Source organism: Colias philodice, chromosome 16 (assembly GCF_061535455.1).
Source record: "Colias philodice isolate Cphi_HAF_F1 chromosome 16, ilColPhil1 Martin Lab GWU primary, whole genome shotgun sequence".
NCBI lineage: Eukaryota > Metazoa > Arthropoda > Insecta > Lepidoptera > Pieridae > Colias > Colias philodice.
Genome location: NC_143101.1, coordinates 6203944 through 6227216, shown reverse-complemented (window position 1 = coordinate 6227216; position 23273 = coordinate 6203944). Strand labels below are relative to the sequence as shown.

The following is a 23273-nucleotide window of genomic DNA, read 5'->3' as shown; positions in this document are numbered from 1 at the left end:
TAATGTCCAAAAGACTTGTATTTGATACAACTATAGTTTACAAAAAAAACAATAACAAAGTGTCATGTCTTTGCTCTTTGTCCACAATTTCATTTGCAACGCTCGCGCCAACTGCCAAAAAGCAGTAATTTTACTTATCGTCGCCATTCTCCTTTTCTCAGGAAATTGTTGCAGTTTTTTTTAGTTTTAGGCAAATAATTTCAAATTTAAGGTAAGGATAGAACAATGTTACGGCATGATTGATAGGATTGAACCTATTCAAAATGATTTTTTTGTCTTCCGCACGTGTGGCTTCCAAAGCCGGTACCTACCTACCATTAAACAATTTGTAATTCTGATAAAATAATGCAAAAATATATTTTATTGGTTACCATACATATGTGTTCATATGCTATTTTTAAAATTAAATAGGTAAAGCTTAATAATTAGAATAATTTCAAATTTGTGGGTAGAGTAAAATGTTGAATGTGCACAAAGGACCTTCCTACCTCCAATTTTTAATCTTTAACAATTTGTTTTAGTTTCAGATCATGGATGATGAATGGGACGATGCTTGTGATGTTGTAAGTAATACATATTCATTAATTTTACTTATATTATGTTATTAAATCAAAAATCTTATTGGACTTGTGCAAGTTAAAGTCATATTAACAAATTTTTATTTGCAAATAAACACATTATCTAAATTTTACTAGGTTGTGCCGCCGCCACCAACAAGACAATACACAAAGTCTTATGATGATGTTGACGAAGGTCACAGCTTATCGCAGGGAAGAGGTTTTACATCATTCATAGAAGATGAAGTAAATGGTAAATTCATAGACACTAAAAATATCTTATTATTTTAAGTTATAACATATATATTTGGTAACAAATTTATTATAATCAATTTATTACCTACATAAATTATTAGTTACTGTACTATGTTATATCAGTTTATTTTAATTTAAATTATGTACTTTGCTTACTATTTTATTCTTATGAATACATGACAAGCTTATATTGAAAGTTATGCGTTTGTTCTTCGCTACATTTGCAAGAAAACATATCGCTGAGATATTATGGATTAAAAAGTCCCAAATTCATATTTTAAATAAAAATGATTAATTAGCTTCTCTCTCAATATTATAGCATTATGTACATGTAAAATGTGTACTATAAGAAAAAAAAATGTTGTGTGGTTTTATGAAACCACGGTAAAAGTGAAACTTAGGCACAAAATTATCGTATTTGTACGATAATTATTATCATACGGTTCGGAACACTGCTTTATACCTACTCGGCAGCCGACCGTCACGCGACATGCGCTACACAGACCAAAAAGTTTGAGACGATGTAATAAAAGTTTCACTTTAATTATTTTTTAAAGATTTCGACAAAAATGGGTTCGGTGAGCGACGAGGCCGTGGAGGCCGAGGTGGCGGCAGAGGGCGCGGGGGACGCGGAGGTCGGGGGGGCTTCAGGGAACGGGGAGACTATGAATCCAATGGTGAGTCTTTGTATAACCAGCTTTCCAGCAGCGGCTTCACCAGCTTTGTTTAAAATATAAAAAAATTATATATTCAGATATTAAAAAAAAAAAAAAAAGATTTTGACTCAGTTGCATTATTTAAAGGGTAGACGGTGGGAAGCGATTTTGTTTTATACTTTGTATGTAGCACTTTTACATATTCTTGCCCTTTGGTTTGCATCTAAGTCAACCCTCTTATTGCAAATGCAAGGCAAATAGCGAGTGCAATGATAATATAATATGCATAGTTATTATACGCACAAAGAGAGGAGGAGAGATGGCCTGTGCCGCAATACCACATGAACATAATGAAGTTGATTTTGCAACCTCATACATTTCAATCAAGTCTTTTGTAACATGATAAGATAACATAAACAATAATGCAGATACAGTCTAAATATGGACTCCTTTCTTGGTAGTAGAGACCTTTACAGCTCTTTAGTGTGAATCGATATGTGCGCTTTTACTGAACTGTTCTAAATTATAATGAGATTTCGTTATAAATAAGAATTTTTTTTATAGAGTTAGCACTTATAACTTATTTAAATGAGCACTTATTATATTTCTTATTTTGATAAGTTACTAGAAGTACTTACTCAAGCAATATCTTAAAAAAATTCTAGCCATTGCCTATATGCTTGTTATAATGTTTTACGTATTAGTTTTATTTCTATCATAACAAAATGCTTGTACTTTATAACTAATAATACAAAATTATGTATAAAAAGTCCTTGTGTTTTGTATTGTAATATTTGAAGCACTTTCAATATAAATGGTTTCAAATTAACATTCATTGTAATGTAGAAAATTATAATGTGTTTTGAAGTGTTTTAAGATGACAGGGTCCATAAATTACTCTTAAGTGAGTGTTTAGTTTGTTTAGAATTTATGGCACTGCACATGTTTTGTTTAAAGAGCTTTTTTTATAAACAAATACAGAAAAAGGTCTTAGGTTCAACTTTTTGTTACCAAATATGGTTGCGTTTTGTTACATTCTATTGTATAAAAAAGGAAACATCAATTTACATTTTACAATTATTATTTGTATACAGGGTGTCCCAAAAAGTAGTGATGAACGGAAGCTGGGAGGTAGAGGACCTAGAGAGCTATCCGAATCACCCCCATGTATGTTATGCGATTTTTCGTATTTTCGGAGTTATGACATTTTTTTCAATTTTTCATCTATCGCTGAGTACGATGAGATTTTTATTTATGGTGACGTGACTTATTGCGCTAGATGCTTGATTTTTTTTTGTGTGGTAAGCTGAAAGATAGGCCAATTCAGTATGGTAACATTTACTATCGTTAGATCTTCGAATGGAATAAAAAAAGAATTAAATGCCAAGAAAGATAAAATTACCCAGTATGTTCACAACTTCAAGGGCCCATAAAAAAATAAAATCACATAAAAAAAGTTTTCCATTTGGCTTTTAAAAACTCGCTCTATCTATCAGGTAGCTACCCTAAAAATTTCATTTTATTATTCAGAAGGCTTCAATCGAAAAATTGAAATCTAAATGTGGTAAGTGCAAAAATTTTATTAACATGATGATCATTAAAACCAAATTAAAACCCATAAATAGGTGTTTAATTACCAGAAATTTTTAAAATAACCCCGCTGTTGCTCAATGCAAGTGCGACATCACCGTAAAAAGTTGTCTTTTAAATGTCTGAATGCCCTTTTATCATTTTTAATGGTTTCTTCTGCTACTATGAATTTCCGGGTTATTTCGTCCAAATTGTAGCATTCTCTCAAGTAGCCGAGGTCTTTTTAGTATCCCCATTGAAACAAATCAATGGGGTTTAGGTCGAGGGACCGTGCAGGCCAGGCTTTAAGGCAGGCGTCACCAGCGCATGCGCAGGCTGCAACGACCAATCCATCTTTCAGGGTATCTTTGCCCTTTAGCCTGGCCTCGACGGTCCCCGGACATAAACCCTATTGATTTTTTTCCGTGGGGATACTACAAAGACGAGAGACTGCCACAATTTGAACGAAATAACCTGGAAATTCATAGTAGCAGAAGAAACCATTAAAAATGATAAAAGGGCATTCAGACATTTAAAAGACAACTTTTTACGGTGATGTCGCACTTGCACTGAGCAATAGCGGGGTCATTTTAAAAATTTCTGGTAATTAAACACCTTGTTATTGGTTTTAATTTGTTTTTATTAATCATCATGTTAATTCAATTTTTGCACTTACCTCATTTAGATTTCAATTTTTCGATTGAAGCCTTCTGAATAATAAAATGAAATTTTCAGGGTAGCTACCTGATAGATAGAGCAAGTTTTTAAAAGCCAAATGGAAAACTTTTTTTATGTGATTTTATTTTTTTACGGGCCCTTGAAGTGGAGAACATACTGGGTAATTTTATCTTTCTTGGCATTTTAATTCTTTTTTTTATTCCATTCAAAGATCTAACGATAGTAAATGTTACCATACTGAATTGGCCTATCTTTCAGCTTAGCACACAAAAAAAATCAAGCACCTTCCGCAATAATTGACGTCACCATGAGTGAAAATATCACCGTACTCGGCGATAGGTGAAAAATTGAAAAAAACGTCATAACTCCGAAAATACGAAAAATCGCATAATATACATGGGGGTGATTCGGATAGCCCTTTAGGTCCTCTACCTCCCAGCTTCCGTTCATCACTACTTTTTGGGACACCCTGTATATATAGAAAGTACATTGTTTCATGTATGCTTTAATGGGAAAAAATTACTGCTTTGGTCTTTTTACTTGTATGAAAATCCTTCTGGCAGGATTAACTTTTAACTAAAAAAAAAATTACTTTCACTACCTATACATATAATTATTGATTCAAGTAGATAATAACAGTATGTCTATAGTGTTATGTTTAACCAATTCATGTTCAGAACGCGTCAATCGTCGCGCTTGTCTTCGTTAATTTTTATTTTAAACTAGCTTTCCGCCCGCGGCTTCGCCCGCTTTGTCTAAAACATGATAAATTATATACTAAAACCTTCCTCTTGAATCACTCTATCTATTAAAACACACCGCATCAAAATCCGTTGCGTAGTTTTAAAGATTTAAGCATACAAAGGGACAGAGAAAGACTTTGTTTTATACTATGTAGTAGTGATTTTCAAATGTGTGTCACTCAATGAACATATAATATACAATACATATATATCAGAATTATACAATGTATGTACATAATATTCTTTTTAATAAGTGCCCGTGCAAAGACAGGGCAGCTAACAATAAATCTTCATGTAAACATTTGCTGCTTTACAATAATGAATTGAAATATTATCTGTGTTCAAATTACAACTTTAGATTGCAAAGTGATATTTGATGACATTCAGAGAATCATAACTACATGAATTTAGTGTTATTTAAGTAACAAATTTTCAATATTTAAAACAGAAATAGAAGCAATTCTTTAACAACACCAAAAAAATACATAAATTTTCGTAACAAGTACAATTCTAAAACATATTATGTATACAAACAGCCATAGGTATATGTTGACAGAATTCTTAGCGAACCTTCAATAAAATAATAGAATTAAGCTTTTTTTTTTGTAAAATAGGCGATTACAACGATAGAGGCGATCGGGATAGAGGGGATCGCGAGGAACGCGGTGAGCGCGGGCGCGGTCGGGGCAGAGGCCGCGGGGGCGGAGGCCGAGGTGGTGGCCGGGGTAGTGGGGACGAAGCACCCGAAGGTGACGAGGAGAAGAAAGCGCCCGTGACTTACGTGCCCCCGGAGCCAACGGAGAACGAGCAGGAGATCTTTGGCAGTACCATCAGCTCGGGCATCAACTTTGACAAGTTCGACTGTATTGCCGTTAAGGTACTGTCAACTTGCTAAACAAATTTGAAGTATTTAACACCAATTCAAATAAAAAGAAACATCCTTCAATTTTAAAGATCATATCAATGTGTATTCCTATACTTTGTGTTATGATCGATTGACATTACGGTTGATTGATATTGAATAAATTTTTATTTTTTGCGTTTCCTTGATTGATTCATTTTATGCATACTAAAAATGACTGCAATTCATAAATTAATGTGCTTGTTTGATACATAGGTAACTGGCGAAAATCCTCCAAGGCCTATTGATAGCTTTGAGACTGCCAACTTGAGGAAATATGTATTAGACAATATCCTCAAGTCGGGATACAGAAAGCCGACGCCGATTCAAAAGCACGCCATTCCCATCATCATGGATGGCAGAGATTTGATGGGATGTGCTCAAACTGGGTCTGGAAAAACGGTAATATACACATTTTATATTCATATAATGAAAGATTCAATTTTTGAAGACTTAAATAATTCGTTTATGTTTTGTTTTTCAGGCTGCTTTCCTGCTTCCCATTATTAACACATTGCTACAAGATAATCGTGAATTAGTTGTTGGAGAAGACAGATGCGCTCAACCACAGGTAATAAAACCTGAATTATTTAAATATATTATTTTGAACTCTTTAATTAATACTGAGTTGTATATTTTTCTATAAAACTTTACACAACAATTTTCATTAAAAGTTTATTATGATGAACTAATTGTTATTCGTCTGTGCAGGTTATAATAGTATCACCAACAAGAGAACTTACACTGCAAATATTCAATGAAGCTAGAAAGTTCTCGTATGGGTCCATTATAAAAGTAGCCGTCGCATATGGTGGTACAGCAGTCCGCCATCAAGGTGACCAAATCTCTGTAAGTATTTATTTGGTTATTTTTCGTGACTTTGAGATGTCAAATTTATATTCGATCTTTATAATCTGTGTATGTGTGTGTGTGTGTGTGTAAGTTTAAATATTTTTATATATTAATATGGAAAAATTTGATGTACAAAATTAGCTGTACTGTAGGCTCTATACTGAAAACACATGTTCTTTTTTATTATTTTTCAGTAGTATCTTATCCAAACCTTCTAATACATAGGTCATGAACTACTATGTTATCACTTATCAAGTCGTCAATCCTCAATATTAAAAACATTATTATTTAATAAACGATATATTAGATGCAGTATGCTTAATTTTTGGTATGAATTTAACCTTTTCCCCATTTCTTGTCACAACAGAAAGGCTGTCACATCCTAGTAGCGACGCCGGGCCGTTTACACGACTTTGTCGATCGCAACCGCATCTCCTTTGAGAGCGTTCGTTTCGTGGTGCTTGATGAAGCGGATCGTATGCTCGATATGGGTTTCATTCCGTCCGTGGAGAAAATGATGGATCATGCCACTATGGTGCCTAGCGTGAGTATAGGCTGTGTTATATTTTTGAAAATTATTTGGTTATGTCGTAAATATAGAAATTGTCATGTTAATTATTATTTATTATGTTGCAAAAATGTATATTTTTATCCTTTTCCTACCTTCTAAGTTATCTTGATATCAAAATAGTGTGGCAAACATTTTAAAATGTTTATGAAAATAATCACAACTTACATAAACAACTTACAATAATATGAGTTGTATATGTAATCACATTCTATTATACTATTGTATTATTATGTTTGATCTTATCTCAATAAAGGCATCACATACACATAATTTGCCCATTTAGTCTTGTATACTAGGTGAAAGGTAAGACGACAGACGAATTTAGACAGGAGCTTCTACTCATGAAACTGAACAACTTTTGTTCTACAACTTTGCTGAATTCGTAAAAAAATATTGTACTTTGTAAGGAAACTTCGCTAATCAGCTGACCGATTTCCATACAAAGTCCAAATTTTTTTCTATGAATTCAGCAAAGTTGTAGAACAAAAGTTGTTCAGTTTCATGAGAAGAAGCTCCTGTCAAAATGCGTCTGACGTCTTACCAGTCACCCTGTATATTTATAGTAACATATATTTTCAGGATAAACGTCAAACGCTCATGTTCTCGGCGACATTCCCGGAAGACATACAACACTTGGCGGGGCGTTTCCTCAACAATTACCTGTTCGTGGCGGTCGGTGTAGTCGGCGGTGCTAGTACAGATGTCGAACAGATATTCCATCAAGTTGCTAAATACGAGAAACAGACTATGCTCAAGAAACTCGTGGAAGATAATGGTAAGATTAGTCATTTATCGTAGTATGGATTGGTTTCTGTATACACATGGATAGTTTGATTTAGGTGTGAAGATTTGAATGTGTGACTCGTAGAATTGTTTCAATATGAGTTAAATTCGTGTCATGACGTCACGTCATGGAGTAAGGCGACGATTTTGGTATCTTTGAATCTTACCAAAAAAAAAGTTTCACTTCTGACACGTGTTCTCGGCACACACGCTCTATTTTAATTTAAATTTTTCCATTAAATAATCTTACCTATTCACGAAGTTTACAATCACTACATAGTATAAAACAAAGCCGCTTTTTCTGTCCCTATGTCCCTATGTAAGCTTAAATATTTAAAACTACGCAACGGATTTTGATGCGGTTTTTTGTAATAGATAGAGTGATTCAGGAGGAAGGTTTTAATATATAATTTATTAGGTTTTTAACAAAGCGGGCGAAGCCGCGGGCGAAAAGCTAGTAAACAATATATTAAAACCACACGTTACTTTCAGATGGCAAGCGTATACTAGTGTTTGTGGAAACGAAACGCACGGCTGACTTCATTGCGTCACTAATGTCGGAACAACAGATGCTGACGTCATCGATCCACGGTGATCGCATGCAAAAGGAGCGGGAAGAAGCGCTGTACAACTTTAAGAGCGGCCGCCATTGTATATTGGTGGCTACCGCTGTTGCTGCTAGGGGATTGGGTAAAGTTATAATCCTACTAATATTATAAAGGCGAAAGTAACTCTGTCTGTCTGTCTGTTACTCAATCACGTCTAAACTACTTAACCAATTTGCATGAAATTTGGTATAGAGATATTTTGATACCCGAGAAAGGACATAGGCTACTTTTTACCCCGGGAAATAGGATAGGTTTTGTCCCGAAAATCCCACGGGAATCGGAACTATGCGGGTTTTTCTTTGACTGCGCGGGCAAAGCTGCGGGTGGAAAGCTAGTCTATATATATAAAAGAAAGTCGTGTTAGTTACTCCACTTATAACTCAAAAACGGCTGAACCGATTTAGCTGAAAATTGGCAGGGAGGTAGTTTAGAACCAGGAGAAGGACATAGAATACTCAATATGTACCACGGGCGAAGCCGGGGCGGACCACTAGTAATTTATAGATGGCAAATGAAAATATGTCGAGATAGAATATCTTAATACTATTATAAAGGCGAAAGTTTGTTTGGATGTATGGATGTTTGTTACTCTTTCACGTAAAAACTACTGAACCGATTACAATGAAATTTAGCACACATCTATCTATGGGTAACTTGGATTAACACATAGGATAGGTTTTATCCCGGAAATCCCACGGGAACGGGAACTATGCGGGTTTTCCTTTGAAAACGCGGGCGAAGCCGCGGGCGGAAATCTAGTATGTTATGAAGAACTCAGCTTTTTGCATAGACTTATGTGGGAAAAACACTGGTGATTTTGAAATTATCTTGATTACTTGAAAGTATTATTGACAAATGTTTTGTTCCCTTTTTCCAGTCCATGTTTACTTGTAAAACACCAGATAAGTACTAATTATCATAAAAAAATTTGCTAATATGCGAATACTTCTATGTGAAATACGAATATAATAAGAACATAGTTAATACCACACTTTGTCTCATTATTATTTTTCAATCCCTGGTTAAACTTATTCGTCGAATAACGTAAACTACCATTTCAAAATGTATTCTTATTGCCCGCAATTGACAGTTTACAGGTGACATTTTAATATTATCTTGTAATACTTTATTGGACAGATAAGTTTTAACCAGGGATTGAAAAATTGGCCCTAAATAGTTTCCGTTTATCCCCAACAGATATTAAGAACGTGGATATAGTTGTAAACTATGACCTACCAAAAAGCATAGATGAGTACGTGCATCGCATTGGTCGTACGGGACGTGTTGGGAACCGCGGCAAGGCTGTATCATTCTTTGATGACGAAAAGGTAAATTATTCTTTACATATTATGTTGAAATTGACATTTATTGTTTTATGGCATTCAAATGCTTTATAAATATAAATTTATAAAGAATAGAAAAAAAAATTCGATCACGGCATCCGCCCCGGAATGGCGCGAAAGGATGCGGTTTCGAGTCCCGCCTCGTGATCGATTTTTTTCTATTCTTTATAAATTTATATTCTTTACATATGTAATTAGGTCAATAGAATTACAGATAGATTATTAATCAACATGTATTGAATATAAAATGAAATGTGAACATATTTCTTGTACATACAAATATATTTTAGAACAAAACACATTTTTGTGTAGCCTCAAGTGAATAAGGTATCTTTGGAAAATGTATTTTGTTATATGGTATTGCCAGTAAAATTCATTATCGTTAATGAAATATGAATATGAGGCTTTGTAGCGACATTTTTTTGTACCTACATGATTTAATAATGAAAGAAGTGAAGAACTTAAAAAAAAAAAAACTAATCTATCTTGCCCTTTATAATATTAGTTTCGACAACGATATGTCTTGTGTGTAAGGCGATCGTAAATATTGCATTAAAAATTGGTTGTCTGTAAAGTCGGTTTACTGACGATAGTTATAGAACGTGACAACGTCCGATTGTGCTTCTTTGTCGCTCGTTCCGCGCTCTCGCTTGCACTTCAAGCCTTACATGGAACGCCTCAGAGCGAGGTAACGCCGCACGAGTCATGTTTTGCAGCCGGCTCTATCGAATTATAAGACGTTGTCACGTCAAAAAATACGTGTGGCACTCGGGGACTGCCGCGGTAAAGCTATTGCATGCTATGCCTTCAAGCCACACCTCCGCGCCCGTCGGAGTGGGGAGCGTGAGGTTTTTCGTTACGGAATTTCTGGATTCGGTCCCCACGCTCAAGGACCGCGATAGAAGCTTTACAATAGCTTAAAAATAAAAAATGTGTGCGTGTACTAGTGTACACACGTAAGAAGTCAAACTTCTTTATGACCTTATTTTTCAAAAAATAATTTACTGTATGCAACTTTACAAAAATACGTCAATCACGCGTGGTAGGGATAGAAACAAGATGGCGCGTAACGGAAAAATGTTACACTAATTTTTTTCCAACCCCAATAAAGAAGTTCACTTCATCAATTGAATAATACTCGCGTGCACACAGGACGCGGCGCTAGTAGCAGATCTATCGAAGATTCTGCGGCAAGCGGAACAACCGGTGCCCGACTTCCTGCAAGGCGGCGGACCTGCCACCTACAAGAGCAATAAATACGGCGGCAGCGATATCCGAGTGAGTACACTATTTATTTTATTTATTGTTTGTTTATTTAACACTTTATTGTGCAATAAACCAGGTACATAAAATAACAATTTACAATAAACAAAAGCACAAAGGGCGGCCTTTTCACTATGCAGTGATTTATTTATTTATTATACTTTATTGCATTGAAAATTCATAAATACATATAACAAAGACAACAGAAACAGCAAAGGGCGGCCTTATCGCTAGGTAGCGATATCTACCAGGCAACCCAACACTAGTGCATTAATACTTGAAAACGTAATGATAAATATAAAATCTATATAAGTATGTATGTCAATCTGTGATCTTCTGTAGCATATACTTAATGTCGAATTAAACAAATGGTTAGAGATACTTGAAAAAGGGATTAGTATGAAGCATACTTCAACGTGATGCTGTGTACATGAACAAAAAATTATTAGCGCAATTTGGAATCATTCAAACAAATTGCAAACAGATTTCTATTATTAAATTGTACAAACTATAAAATTTAAAGAATACTATGTATATAGTAATAATAATAATATGTAACTGATAAATTATTATCTCATATTATATCCGCTTATAAGTCGTCATAATATGTAGGCGACATAATACATTTTATTACAAAGTTATCACTTTTTAACGTATTATTTGTTTTCAATGCAAACAATAGAGGTCAACGGCCGATAATGAGGTACAAATATGTTTTAAATTATGTGCAAACTCCTATTCAAAATTTATTTTCCCCTTTAATTTCTAATTTTTAATCATACTATCAATGTATACTTTTTAAATCGGATGTTTGCTTTATATATATTATATATCATGGCATGCTTGATTTTGATTTGATTCTTGATTGCGTTTATGTATTTTTATTTAAGGATTACTTATTTTTGTTTAATTATCTAGTGCATACTTTCTTTGTATTTTGCATGTCCTTAGAAGCGATATACTTAAACCTGCAATCCCAGTTAATTTATTATCTATCAATATACTTACGTAGTGATTAATCATGTCATTTATAATTAAAATTTTTAAATGAAAAAAATTAATATAGAATTAGAAATTGCTAATAGTAATAAAAAAAATGCATGTCACACAATACAAATACATGCAACAAAGCGTATAGAGCTTAGGATTAACAGGCTTTAGCCGTGAGTCAATTAATGTTTAATTAATCGGTAAAGTTAGAAGGACTTTTTAATAAACATAATACAGTATATTTATTTTATATATTAAAATTAGTATGCATTATGCAAATAGTTATTATAATTGAATTATATATGAGAAGAGTTTATGTTTATTGAATTAATCTGCATATTTTACACATCACCAATACAATGAATAAAAATATCGTGACTAAACCATGGCATGTCCATGAACTAGAAAGAATGACGGCGGTTATATTTGCGAACTCACACTAGTGGATTATGTCTTACGGCCGTTTTCAATAACCTATCTCCGATTACAGATAGATCGCTATCCCCGGTTAACAGTAAGATCTTAACTATCCATAGTTTGCGTTTCACAAACAAGGATAAGTGCTATCTATCTGTGTTTATCTAACGATAGCTTCTACCCTCTTGAAACGTTTAGTTCCTTGCTGCGCAAATGTTTAATTCTAAAAACAAATAATAATTACATTTATTGTTTGTTTATGTTTGTTTTGTAATTATCATAGAAAAGTGAATTTATAATGAATCCTGTAAGTACCTATCTACATTTCTGATATATTTCACATTCCAAAATGCGTTCAAACTTTTAAAGATTTATTTTTTTACAGTCAACTATTAATAAAGCGGCACCAATGACCAAAGATGAGACGATGCTTCTCGTACAACTTGTGGTTGAAATAATTCCATATCGCTATCATCACTGCTAAAATATTCCATTATTTTAGAGCTAGTTATTTAATTACTTATTTTTGAAAGGCTATCTGTCCGCGTAACCGGCCGATGTTGACAGATAAACAAATGACGTTACCAGAGTTAGCTACGCCTATCGGCGAGTAACAAAAAACTTCTAATGAAATGTAAGTAAGATCGATTAGTATGGGAGTTCCTATCTCTAGTAGACTATCCGTCCTCCCAGCGATAGATAGATAACTTCGGTAGGAAATGCTATCTGTCGGTAGGTTATTGAAAAATAAGTAAGCGTAAAAGGATAGTTTTGCCTAACTGTAGTAACTAGAATTATGGATAGATAGGTTATTGAAAACGGCCGTTAATCGGTAATTGTAGATTATCCCTAGTTTGAAAAAACGTGTGGCACTCGGGGACTGCCGCGGTAAAGCTATTGCATGCTATGCCTTCAAGCCACACCTCCGCGCCAGTCGGAGTGGGGAGCGTGAGGTTTATTCGTTACGGAATTTCTGGATTCGGTCCCCGCGCTCAAGGCCTGCGATAGAAGCTATGCAATAGCTTAAAAATATATGTTTATTCGCTTTCAGCCCGCGATTACACCAGCATAGCGTAGTAAAAAGAAATTCTTTAGGAATTAGTAATGGCGCGGTAAGAAGTAGATAGATAGATAATTATTTATTGCACACACACAAGATTTACAATAAACACAGAAAAAGACAAATTGATGCAAGTATGTACAAATGGCGGCCTTATCGCTAGGCAGCGATCTCTTCCAGACTACTACTTAATATTAACAGGGAAGTAGACTGTATATAGGCACTTTACGTCATAACTATTTCCAGACACAAAAATCGTACTTACATCAAAATCACAATAAAAACACACGTGTCGCATTAATGATATGAGTTAGGGTGCACTCACACACATCAGTCACCGTCACGGCACGTCACCGGACAGGATTAAAAAAAAATATGTATCAATAGTTCTAGTATGACTCTGTTCCCACACGACAGTCGCCGGCACGAAATCTATCAGTGACGTCCCCGGTCAGGCACGTCAAATAATCTTTCCATACATGTATCATACTTTTATCCCCACTCACCCGGTGCCGTCACGTCTCAGTTCAGTCAGCGTCGTGCTACCGTCAGTTGCTACATGTTCTCTAGCGTGACACACGTCTAATCACTCACTAACTTGATGTATGTGTTCAATGATTCAGTCAAACCGGCGACGTGACTGACGGACAACATGACGGTGACTGGTGTTTGTGGATACGTACACAAACCGTCACCGATCAGTCATCGGTGACTTGACGGTGACTGATGTGTGTGAGTGCACCCTAAGGGTGATTATAAAATTCTGATTTTATAATTACCTTTATTCATTCAGACGACGCGGTTGGCGCAGTGGTAAAGTAACTGCCTACTGAGCCGACGGTCCCGGGTTCGATCCCCGGTCAGGGCAAATATTTGTGTGATGAACTCAATTATTTGTTCTTGGGTCTGGGTGTTATCTATATATGTATTTATTAAATATTATATTTATCGTCTCCTAGTACCCACAATACAAGCCTTAATTGAGCTTACTGTGGGACTAGGTCGATTTGTGTAATAATGTCCTGTAATATTTATTTTTTATTATTTATTTATTTATTTGTAATAATTGTTTCCAGAACTTCAACAACGTGAGCGCGCCCGTAGAGACTGGTCAGGAACCAGACGAGGAGTGGTAATGGTGCGTTATTGTTATTACGCGAATCATGTAAAAAGAACGCTGAATGAAAGTGATGGGGTGTGTTTTGGCATGTATCGAGTTTAGCACGAATTATTTGCTGCTTATTTTATTTTTGAAGTAGGCTCACGAGTCGTGGCTTCGCAACTACATATTTGTTATTCTTATACCACGTCATAACACCAAATAGACCAATAAATCGCCAATGCGCAGCTTAACCGTCAGCGTTCTTTTTACATGACGCGACCTATACACTATCCGGTGATTTTATCTGTGCAACGTGTGGTGCATTACAAATGTGGTGCTTGAGCTACAAATTTGTCTAATAGTGAACATTCTACTCGATATTACTCAAGACTGCAACTACTGTGACAAGTATTCTTAGTTATAAGCTAATCGTTAAGTTTTAACCACCAACATCAAACTGCACAAGTCCATCGATTGTGATACACACCATATGTTGTACTTATTAGCATAGAAGACCATTTTTTTTTCTCGTTTTTGTTTATTTTTTAAGTTTGTTAAGAGTGATTTTAAGTTTCCATTATAGGCATTAAAACTTATTGTTAAAATTACCAGAGCATGGCGATTATTGTATCTGTGATGTGTTGAAATTGCTCATTTTGAATTTATTGATTTTCAAAAATGTCATCATTGTGTTTGTTGCCGTGAATCTCATAGACACGCAAATAAAATACCTGCTTTTAATGTCCCGCAGCGAACTATAAGTGATTTAAAGCTGTTTTAAAAAATATATATTTAGATTATCATTAAATAGCGTACATAAACTTATCCTAACATCCTTAGAGTACAATGGGCCACACTTTCGCTTGTTAGCGATTTCTTCCATACAACCCACACATGTACAAATATAAACAAAATCATAGGTTTTATATAATATAGACTGTGATGATTACTATAAGTAGATTTGTCAAACGCCTAAAGTTTGATTGACTTAGAAGACCCCAGTGTGTCTGCATTAAAATTAAAACAAAATATAGCATGTTTAGTTCGTCTTTTCGCATGTGCGCGTAACTTGATAATAATAAGTATCATAAAAGTAAGAATATACCTAGTTTATAGTGATTACACTTCTTTATAAGCGTACAAACCCAACACACTCATATAATATTGCTAAGATATATTTTTCATTATTCATCTTTCACCATATGTACAAAGAATCGCGTAAAAATATTTTGTATTAAAATTTAAAATAAATAAACTAGTAATACATCAAGTTACTCACACATGCATATTTACCTGAAAATGTCAAATAGGTAAGCCACTTCAATGGCAGGTATTACCTATGTAATAGTCAGTCCCTTTTCTGTTAGTACAAAATATGTGTACATGTTATTACCAATAATTGACTAAGACACAAGTATATATAATTGATAAGATATAGATTTAAGATATTTTTCTGTTTTGAGAGAATACTTTAATAAAAGTACGAATTATGAATTTTGTTTTTTTTTTATGCTTGATCCACCCAATTTCTATCCTACTAAGTATTATAAATGCGAAAGTTTGTGAGGATGTGTGTGTTTGTTACTCTTTCACGCAAATACTACTGAACCGATTACAATGAAACTTAGCACACATGTAGAGGGTAACTTGGATTAACACATAGGATAGGTGTTATCCCGGAAATCCCACGGGAACGGGAACTATGCGGGTTTTCCTTTGAAAAAGCGGGCGGAAATTTAGTGACCCATATATGAAAGGCGTTAGTGTATTTATAACAGTTTATTGTAAAATTAAATTATATCTATCACAGCGCAATAATAAGTACAAAAATACTATGTACATATTTCCTAAATAACGTTCTACATTTATATTATCAATCTGAAGTTCCACTCAAGTTATCAGGTACATAACATTTGTCGAGACATACTTATCAATTAATAGTAGCCCTTAATAAAAAAGTGATAATACTTGAGAATAGAAAAATAATATTACATAAGTGAATCAAAAATAATCACTTGAATAAAATTATTTTACAATATCAATTATACGTATGTTATAACACTAACTTTTCGTTTGTAATGCTTTAATATGTATTTATTAGTCTAGGTATATATTCTCTCCTCAGCACCATATGATATCGGTACGAACTCGTCACTAAATATAATGTGCAATTCTCTATTGTCATAATTGCCGCTTGGTTAGGCATCTGTAAGAAATAATAATGAATATGAGTTATAATAAATTGGTAAAAAACAATAATTGTATAGAGAATTGGTATAGTATAAAAACACTCAAATAAGGCTAAAGCCTTATTATATAAGTGCTAAAGCACTAAACACTATACCTGGAGAATCGAACGTGTTGTACGTAATTCCTGTCGCTCGCCAATGGAAGTATTGAACGAACCTAAACAAAAATATTTAAAATTTGAATATTTTTTAATTAAGGGCTTGGTCTAGTAGTGCAAACAAATGCATCCTGTCATCCTATATGTAAATAATACAAATGTACTAAGGGAAAGTTGCTCCACTTAATTTTTAAAAATTAAATCATTCGTATGCATAATTTAATATTCGTAATAAGTACCAAAAATGACAATTTGAAACAATTTTCGTGAAAATTACACCGGGTGATTTTTTTTATCAGTACACAAAATTTGCGAATACTTTCTATTGATATCTTCAACTTCATGTTTATATAACTGATCAACTTTTACAAAGAAATTTGGACGAAATATAAAAAAAAATAAGCTTTCCATACAAAATGCATAACTCTATACATTTTTTTCGACCTAAGTTTCTTAGTGAAAGTTGTTCAGTTTAACTAATAAAACGGATAAACAAATTTTGTATATAATAAAAAAAATGTAATGTTTGTGTTAAAAAATTATAAAATAGAAAAATACGCAAATGAAAACAAAAGATATTTATTTCTGACTAGCTTCCGCCCGCGACTCCGTCCGCGCGGATGTCGGTCTTCGCGTCTTCTACAGATTTATTATATTATGTATAATATATAGATTTATATTGATAAACCTAATAAATCTTTTGCTAGCATTCTGATGCTTTATCGGTTGCACTGGATTTATCTCTTTTTTTTTCAATCGCTTGAATGATATAGGATGGGTCCTTTATGGGCATCGAATGCTGAAGTCTCGAATCAATCAATTCTGACAGTAGGCAATTTATGTAAAATCTTGATAATGGTCCATCATTTTATTTTGCCTAAACGTTACATAATTTTTTATATATTCTATTTTTAACGAATGATTCACTCCAGTCCAAACAGCAAATAAGCAGACTTCTACTTCTGCAACGTTTAGTTGCAGAAGCAGAAGTCTGCTTATTTGTATTTCTAAAGTGTTATTTTTTGCATTGTATTTCAAATATTAATTTTTTTATTTTTAACCGCATCTTCCGCATTCATGTCTTTTGCCGGAATTAGACATTTAACTTCTACTAGTCCCATTTACCCTTTTTGATATGGGAGTGTATAAAGTAATTTTTTTAGATATTTCTCGTTATACTTTTAAAAAGTTATTATTGTCATTTTGCTCATTAGGTAAAGTAATTTCGATATCAGTTTTAAGTTTTTTGATACCTGCAATAATAACGTCATAATCGCCTGCACATACTTAACGATTACACCCTGTATACAATCCACCATCCACATTCATAATGTTTTCCTGTCCTCCTCTCCTTTACGCTGTTCACCGATACATTTTAAATGAGTAAATCTGCTACCACTGAAGGATGTTTCATTGTGATCAGCAAATTTTCACCACTGTTGTCGATTATTTGTTTTTCATTTTTAATCAGCAATTGGGAATCATCAGTTTTGTTTTTTGCAGATTGGTGATGTACCCTAACAATACGTCGAAAAGGGAAAGCATCAACGAATTATCGTTTTCGTCCTCTTTTTTTATTCTTCGCGTCTCTGTTACTTGTGTTTGTTTAGTTCTCAACACCCACTGAATTTTCTATGTTATTGTGATCTTCCATTACATCTGAGTTTAGATGATGTGATGATAATCCATTCGTTTTAATATTGGTACTTAGAGTTGGTGGACTTAACTAGAAATGGCGGACTAAATTTGTCAGCGCGTCTGTAAGATCAGAATATAAAACCAACATCCTATATTTAAGTTACAAAATTAATAATCAAACAACATGCCGCTACGTTGAAAATGACTAGAAGAAAAAATTAAAACACCTCGGCATATAATTTTGGAGTAAACAAATCATTTTCCCCGTATGGGGATTTCCCCGGATGAACTTGGGAAGTTCAAGTTCTCAATACAAGTTTATATTATATTTCGTATTTCTCAAACGAAAAATAAACATTTTTGGAACTTCAAAAAAAAATATATTATAAGAAAATTTATGAGCTTACTTTAGTTTTAAAGAAATATACATCCCTTTACTGACACCCTGTAAAATAAAGAAATTGTTGCCAATCACCTTTGCAATCTATTTGGTTTCATTAACTTTATGTTCGAAGATAATTTTTTTTCTAGTAGTTACACGCGTATTTTTTTCGTTTATTTTCCATATCGAAAACAAATGTTTAAAAATACGAATATTTGCACAAAACTAAGATCAAAATAATCAATTAACAAAAATATTAAATTTAATGAAGTAGAGCAACTTTCACTTCGGTATGAAGGAAAATCGAGCGTAGAGCACACGTCAGAACGCTCCGGCCCAAGGAGCGCGACTAAAGAAATTCGCTAGGATTTTTCCTAATTATTTTAAATAATTTTTAATATTTAAAGAATTATCAAAATTCAAAAAAAATTTTTTTTAAAGGATTAATACTCATTGGTCTTCAACCAACTCGAATAAATTAATGGAAAAAATGACTTTTAGCAGTATTTATCAATAGATTTTGTAAGGCAAAAAATGGGAAATTTAATGAATTTATAACGTTCTAATTAGGAAAATCATAAGTTTTTCGGCAATTCTATTCAGCAGTTTTTAATAACGACTATATAAGGATAATAATGCGCTGATCAGATTTTATAAATTGTAATCGGTTGCAACGTAGTGAGTGCACAAACTTAGCTCGAAATGTCTTTGGGGGAAAGAGACTTATCTTGAAGGCCTGATTAAGGTAACATAAAGTAACTTTATAAATGTGAAAAAATTCACGCGCATTGCGTATATAACACTAATTGATAAACAAGAAAAAAAAATTCAGTTTATCATTTCATTAGCCGGGAAAAAATTGTCAAATAACTTGTTGAAAACGCAATTTTGCTAGACTGCAGCCTTAATCGTAAATAAAAAATAATATTTCAAAATCTTGAAATAAATCGGACCAAATAGTTTCATTTTATCTTAAATTATTAGGTCTTAGAAGTACCTAGGTAGGTTCCTAATTTGAAAGATTTTATTGTGAATTATTAAAATGGATTCTAGTTCAATATGATTTCATATATATGTATCTTATAATTTTTTGGAAGGCCAATAATACAGTCATTTTGATAATAAAGTTTTAAGTGGCCTTAAAGTCTTAAGCGTTATTTTAAAATTAAAATCGATTGATCGATCGTCGATCTAAATCCATAATTGTTTAACTTAGATTATAATAGATTTTTATCAAAATTAAAAATAAATATAACTTACCCTAACATAATGATACTTGCTGTCACAAGAACTATACTCAAAATGTATATAGCTCCAGGTAGCGTGGCCACAGTCATAGCATACACTGTATTGTATACTAATGGTACAGCTAACGGAGCAAAACTCTCAAAAGCGCATATTAATGCGAATATTTTCGCCACATCTTCTCTTGGAAGCGTTTTGCTTATATAAGATCTCAACAGCGCACTTGATAGCCCTTTGAATATTGAAATAAAGGAACCTAAAACAAGGTATACCTATTAAATAAATTAAGCTGTCGGAAACTGAAATGTATCACCTTACCATACCCTCAAACTTCCTTACTTACCCAAGTACATAAACAACCAGTCCACGGCTAGAATTTTCAAGACGTACTCAATTATGCTGGTCGATAAACCAAATATGGTGAAGGTAATATCGCCCAGTCGTAGTAACTTTTGTACAACCATAACTCCGAGGAATCCTCCCACAAAAGAAATGGATGTACTGACGGCTGAATATCTCGTGTAGTCTTGCAAGGACCATTGCAATTGTTGCCTCGTGAACAAATATTCCAATGTCCTTGTCCCATACATAATGGACACCAGAAGAAACTTCGCCATCGCTATTAATATAATTTGCTTCCTCCCGTTGTTTGGTCGTCGTTTGAAAGATTCTCTGAACATATCCTTTACGTGTAACAGGTCTAATACCCTGGTGAATCCACCCTGAAACATTCACTTATTTAAACTCCAGGAAGCTGGAAGAAGTATCAGCTCGGCATGTAACATACGAAAATGAAATTTCTAAATACGAAAAAATAAATAAAAATCGATCCATAGAGATAGATTTTACCTGTAATGCACCATTTAATGACTCCTTAATAAAAATATTTGTAAACGCATAAGCGAACACATTCAACGAAGCTGCTAATAATAAGAGATACACATTTCCTATGGACAATATCAAGTATGAACTTAATAATGATCCAATTACTGCACCCGAAGTTGTCGTGGCGTCAATCATAGTCATTCTGAAAATTCATTTTGCAATAAGTAAAAAAACCTATGATACAGTTATAATTCATTACATTGCGTAGGATTAATGCTATCGATTCTAATATGCACATGAAAGCAATAAAAAGTGTTTAAGTACCTTAGCGATATGTTTTCCTTAGAAGTTATATCGCTAACATAGCAATATGCTCCCGTAAACAATACTACGAAACCACCAGTAATGGAAAATGGTATCATTGTGATAATGTACCACCAAGGTCCCAGATTATCCAATAAACCGAATAGGACGAGTAGCATACTCGATATTGATGAACCTAAAATAAAGAAGACCTTTAAATTAATTATATTATTCTCTTACTTCATACGGGAGTATTTTACATTGACGATGCCAATTACATACTTTAATTATTGCATCTTGCATCCTATAAACATTAATATTCTCTATATGTAATTAAGTAAACCTATCTATAATTTACACGTGCGAACAGTCTACCCCCTTCTGTATTCCCGCACGTGTATGACTTAAATACCTTTAAAAAGAGAGCCTACATCCATCTTCGACAGCCGGTAACAGCTTTACAAAGGTAACTTTGTGAGTGCTCATGGGCGGTGGTGTCACTTCATTAGGTGATCTACCTGCTCAGTTACCTGCTCTTATATACATATATAAAAAAATACTGATTTGCATATGAGAAGTGCGTGAGTGTGTCGTATTTTCATAGGCACCTACCTAAAATAGCCCAAGCCATTAATGGTTTCCGTCCATACGTATCAGACCAGGCGCCAAGGAAAAATGATAGAAGTGCAGGAACAACTGCTTCGATAATCATATTCACTGTGTTTACGAATGTAGCATATTTTTGGACCTCGGCCTCAAGGTGGCTTGTCTCGTTGTTTTTTATAGGAGATAGGTATGGTCTGCATTCTGCCTCTGTGTAGTTGAGAGCGTGTACACATGTGCGGTAAAGTAATATATTACTTACTGCAGCACCTGTAATTATATAAAATTGATGGTGAAGCAATTACATAGGTAACTAGCTAGGTACTTAATTTAAAACAAATATGCACATTTTCCTCATTTTTTCCGCTAGGTATGGTAGATATTATGTGTTTAGTCTTAGAACATATTATAACAGTTTTCTCTATAACAAATAAACCTGTTTTCAAGTCATTATAACTAAGTACATAAGAATTACAGTACATAGGAACTTAAGAATTTATTAAGATTATACCTATAAGTACATAACTTGATACATATACGATTTCCAAAAATTAATAATCCTTGATTATTATACTTCATTTGATTAAAGGAATGTGAATAGGTACAAGAACCAATATTTCCTAGTACCTATATTTTATCGTAGATCCAGGGCAATAATAATTTTTATTTCTAAAAATAATATTTACAATATTAAATTTAGCCCCACTCAACTATTTCAAAATTTACCCAAGAACACATAGATCATAGAAATTATCTATCGTTAGGAGATTATCTCTATCGATTAATAAGGTCCAATATTCATTAGCAAAAGATAATTGCCGTTCACTCACAATTCACAGAAAGATAAAAAATAAGACATTTTTAAAGAAACACAGTACAACAAATGTCATGAATACATTTTAAAATTATAAAAATAAATAAAATATGTAGTTATATTACTGGTGAGTGCAGTAGACACTATGTACAGAAACAGCGACAATTCAATAGTGTTGCTTATAGATCTCTTCGCTGTCTTCACATTCACTTCCACAGTTCTATCTTCTTGACCCGACATTTTAGCACCTCTTCTCTTAACTTTCAATAAAAATAAACGTTTTTTATAAATTCCAATGCTTTTATATCTAATAGAATTACTCACAGGGGAAATTCTAAACTAAAACGCCTCTACATCTTTGATGATATACGTCGCATTCACACTGTATCAGCGATAAGTTTTATCGTACAATGAGTAACAGCCATCCATACTAAAAGCTGTGCCCATGACTCACTTGTCTATCTGTTACATTATATCAATGGTATTACGCGGGCAGCGGAACACTTTTCAACGCCATGTCGTGTTCGACAACTACATAAATAAAACATACCTACATCTTTTGTTTGATCCACGGGCATTCATTGCAATAAAACATGCTAGGTTTGGGTACGACTTACGAGACGGGCTCCCGTGGAGTGGTTATATTATTTTTTGCTTGGTTTACGCGCACGTTTTTGAACCTAATTAAATAGTCCATGGCGTGAAGTAGTTAAGGGTCTTCAAAATGTAGTATGTACAATTAGTAGCCCCATTCATTTGGTAGGTAAC

At 33.6% G+C, this 23273-nt stretch overlaps 2 protein-coding genes across 2 annotated transcripts; one reads left to right on the top strand and one right to left on the bottom strand.

Annotated features, from left to right (window-relative positions):
- The first annotated feature begins 71 nt into the window (after positions 1–71).
- vas (ATP-dependent RNA helicase vasa) lies at positions 72–15842 on the top strand. Its single transcript, XM_089705115.1, has 14 exons — positions 72–211; positions 522–563; positions 696–810; positions 1370–1489; positions 5073–5335; positions 5576–5761; positions 5844–5930; positions 6071–6208; positions 6579–6755; positions 7362–7557; positions 8058–8255; positions 9371–9501; positions 10669–10794; positions 14323–15842. The coding sequence occupies exons 2-14, from the start codon at positions 531–533 to the stop codon at positions 14380–14382; spliced, it is 1830 nt and encodes a 609-aa protein (XP_089561241.1). The 5' UTR covers positions 72–211; positions 522–530; the 3' UTR covers positions 14383–15842.
- A 199-nt stretch (positions 15843–16041) lies between these two features.
- On the bottom strand, positions 16042–22942 carry LOC149481729 (putative peptidoglycan muropeptide transporter SLC46). The gene is made up of 8 exons (XM_089704878.1): positions 22631–22942; positions 21701–21961; positions 21110–21284; positions 20810–20987; positions 20304–20682; positions 19976–20216; positions 16693–16754; positions 16042–16554 (listed from the first exon to the last, which is right to left on the bottom strand). Exons 1-8 carry the CDS (start codon positions 22743–22745, stop codon positions 16547–16549), a joined length of 1419 nt encoding a protein of 472 aa, XP_089561004.1. The 5' UTR covers positions 22746–22942; the 3' UTR covers positions 16042–16546.
- Positions 22943–23273: the final 331 nt, after the last annotated feature.

Excerpts from the sequence above, each read along its gene's own strand:
- vas (XM_089705115.1), top strand. The coding sequence starts at position 531 with ATGGATGATGAATGGGACGATGCTTGTGATGTT. Across the intron at positions 1,490-5,072 it reads GGGAGACTATGAATCCAATG|GCGATTACAACGATAGAGGC; the intron begins GTGAGTCTTTGT and ends TTTGTAAAATAG. Across the intron at positions 10,795-14,322 it reads ACGGCGGCAGCGATATCCGA|AACTTCAACAACGTGAGCGC; the intron begins GTGAGTACACTA and ends AATTGTTTCCAG.
- LOC149481729 (XM_089704878.1), bottom strand. The coding sequence starts at position 22,745 with ATGTCGGGTCAAGAAGATAGAACTGTGGAAGTGAATGTGAAGACAGCG. Across the intron at positions 21,962-22,630 it reads AGTGTCTACTGCACTCACCA|GTGCTGCAGTAAGTAATATA; the intron begins GTAATATAACTA and ends ATATAATTACAG. Across the intron at positions 20,217-20,303 it reads CTGGTTGTTTATGTACTTGG|GTTCCTTTATTTCAATATTC; the intron begins GTAAGTAAGGAA and ends ACCTTGTTTTAG.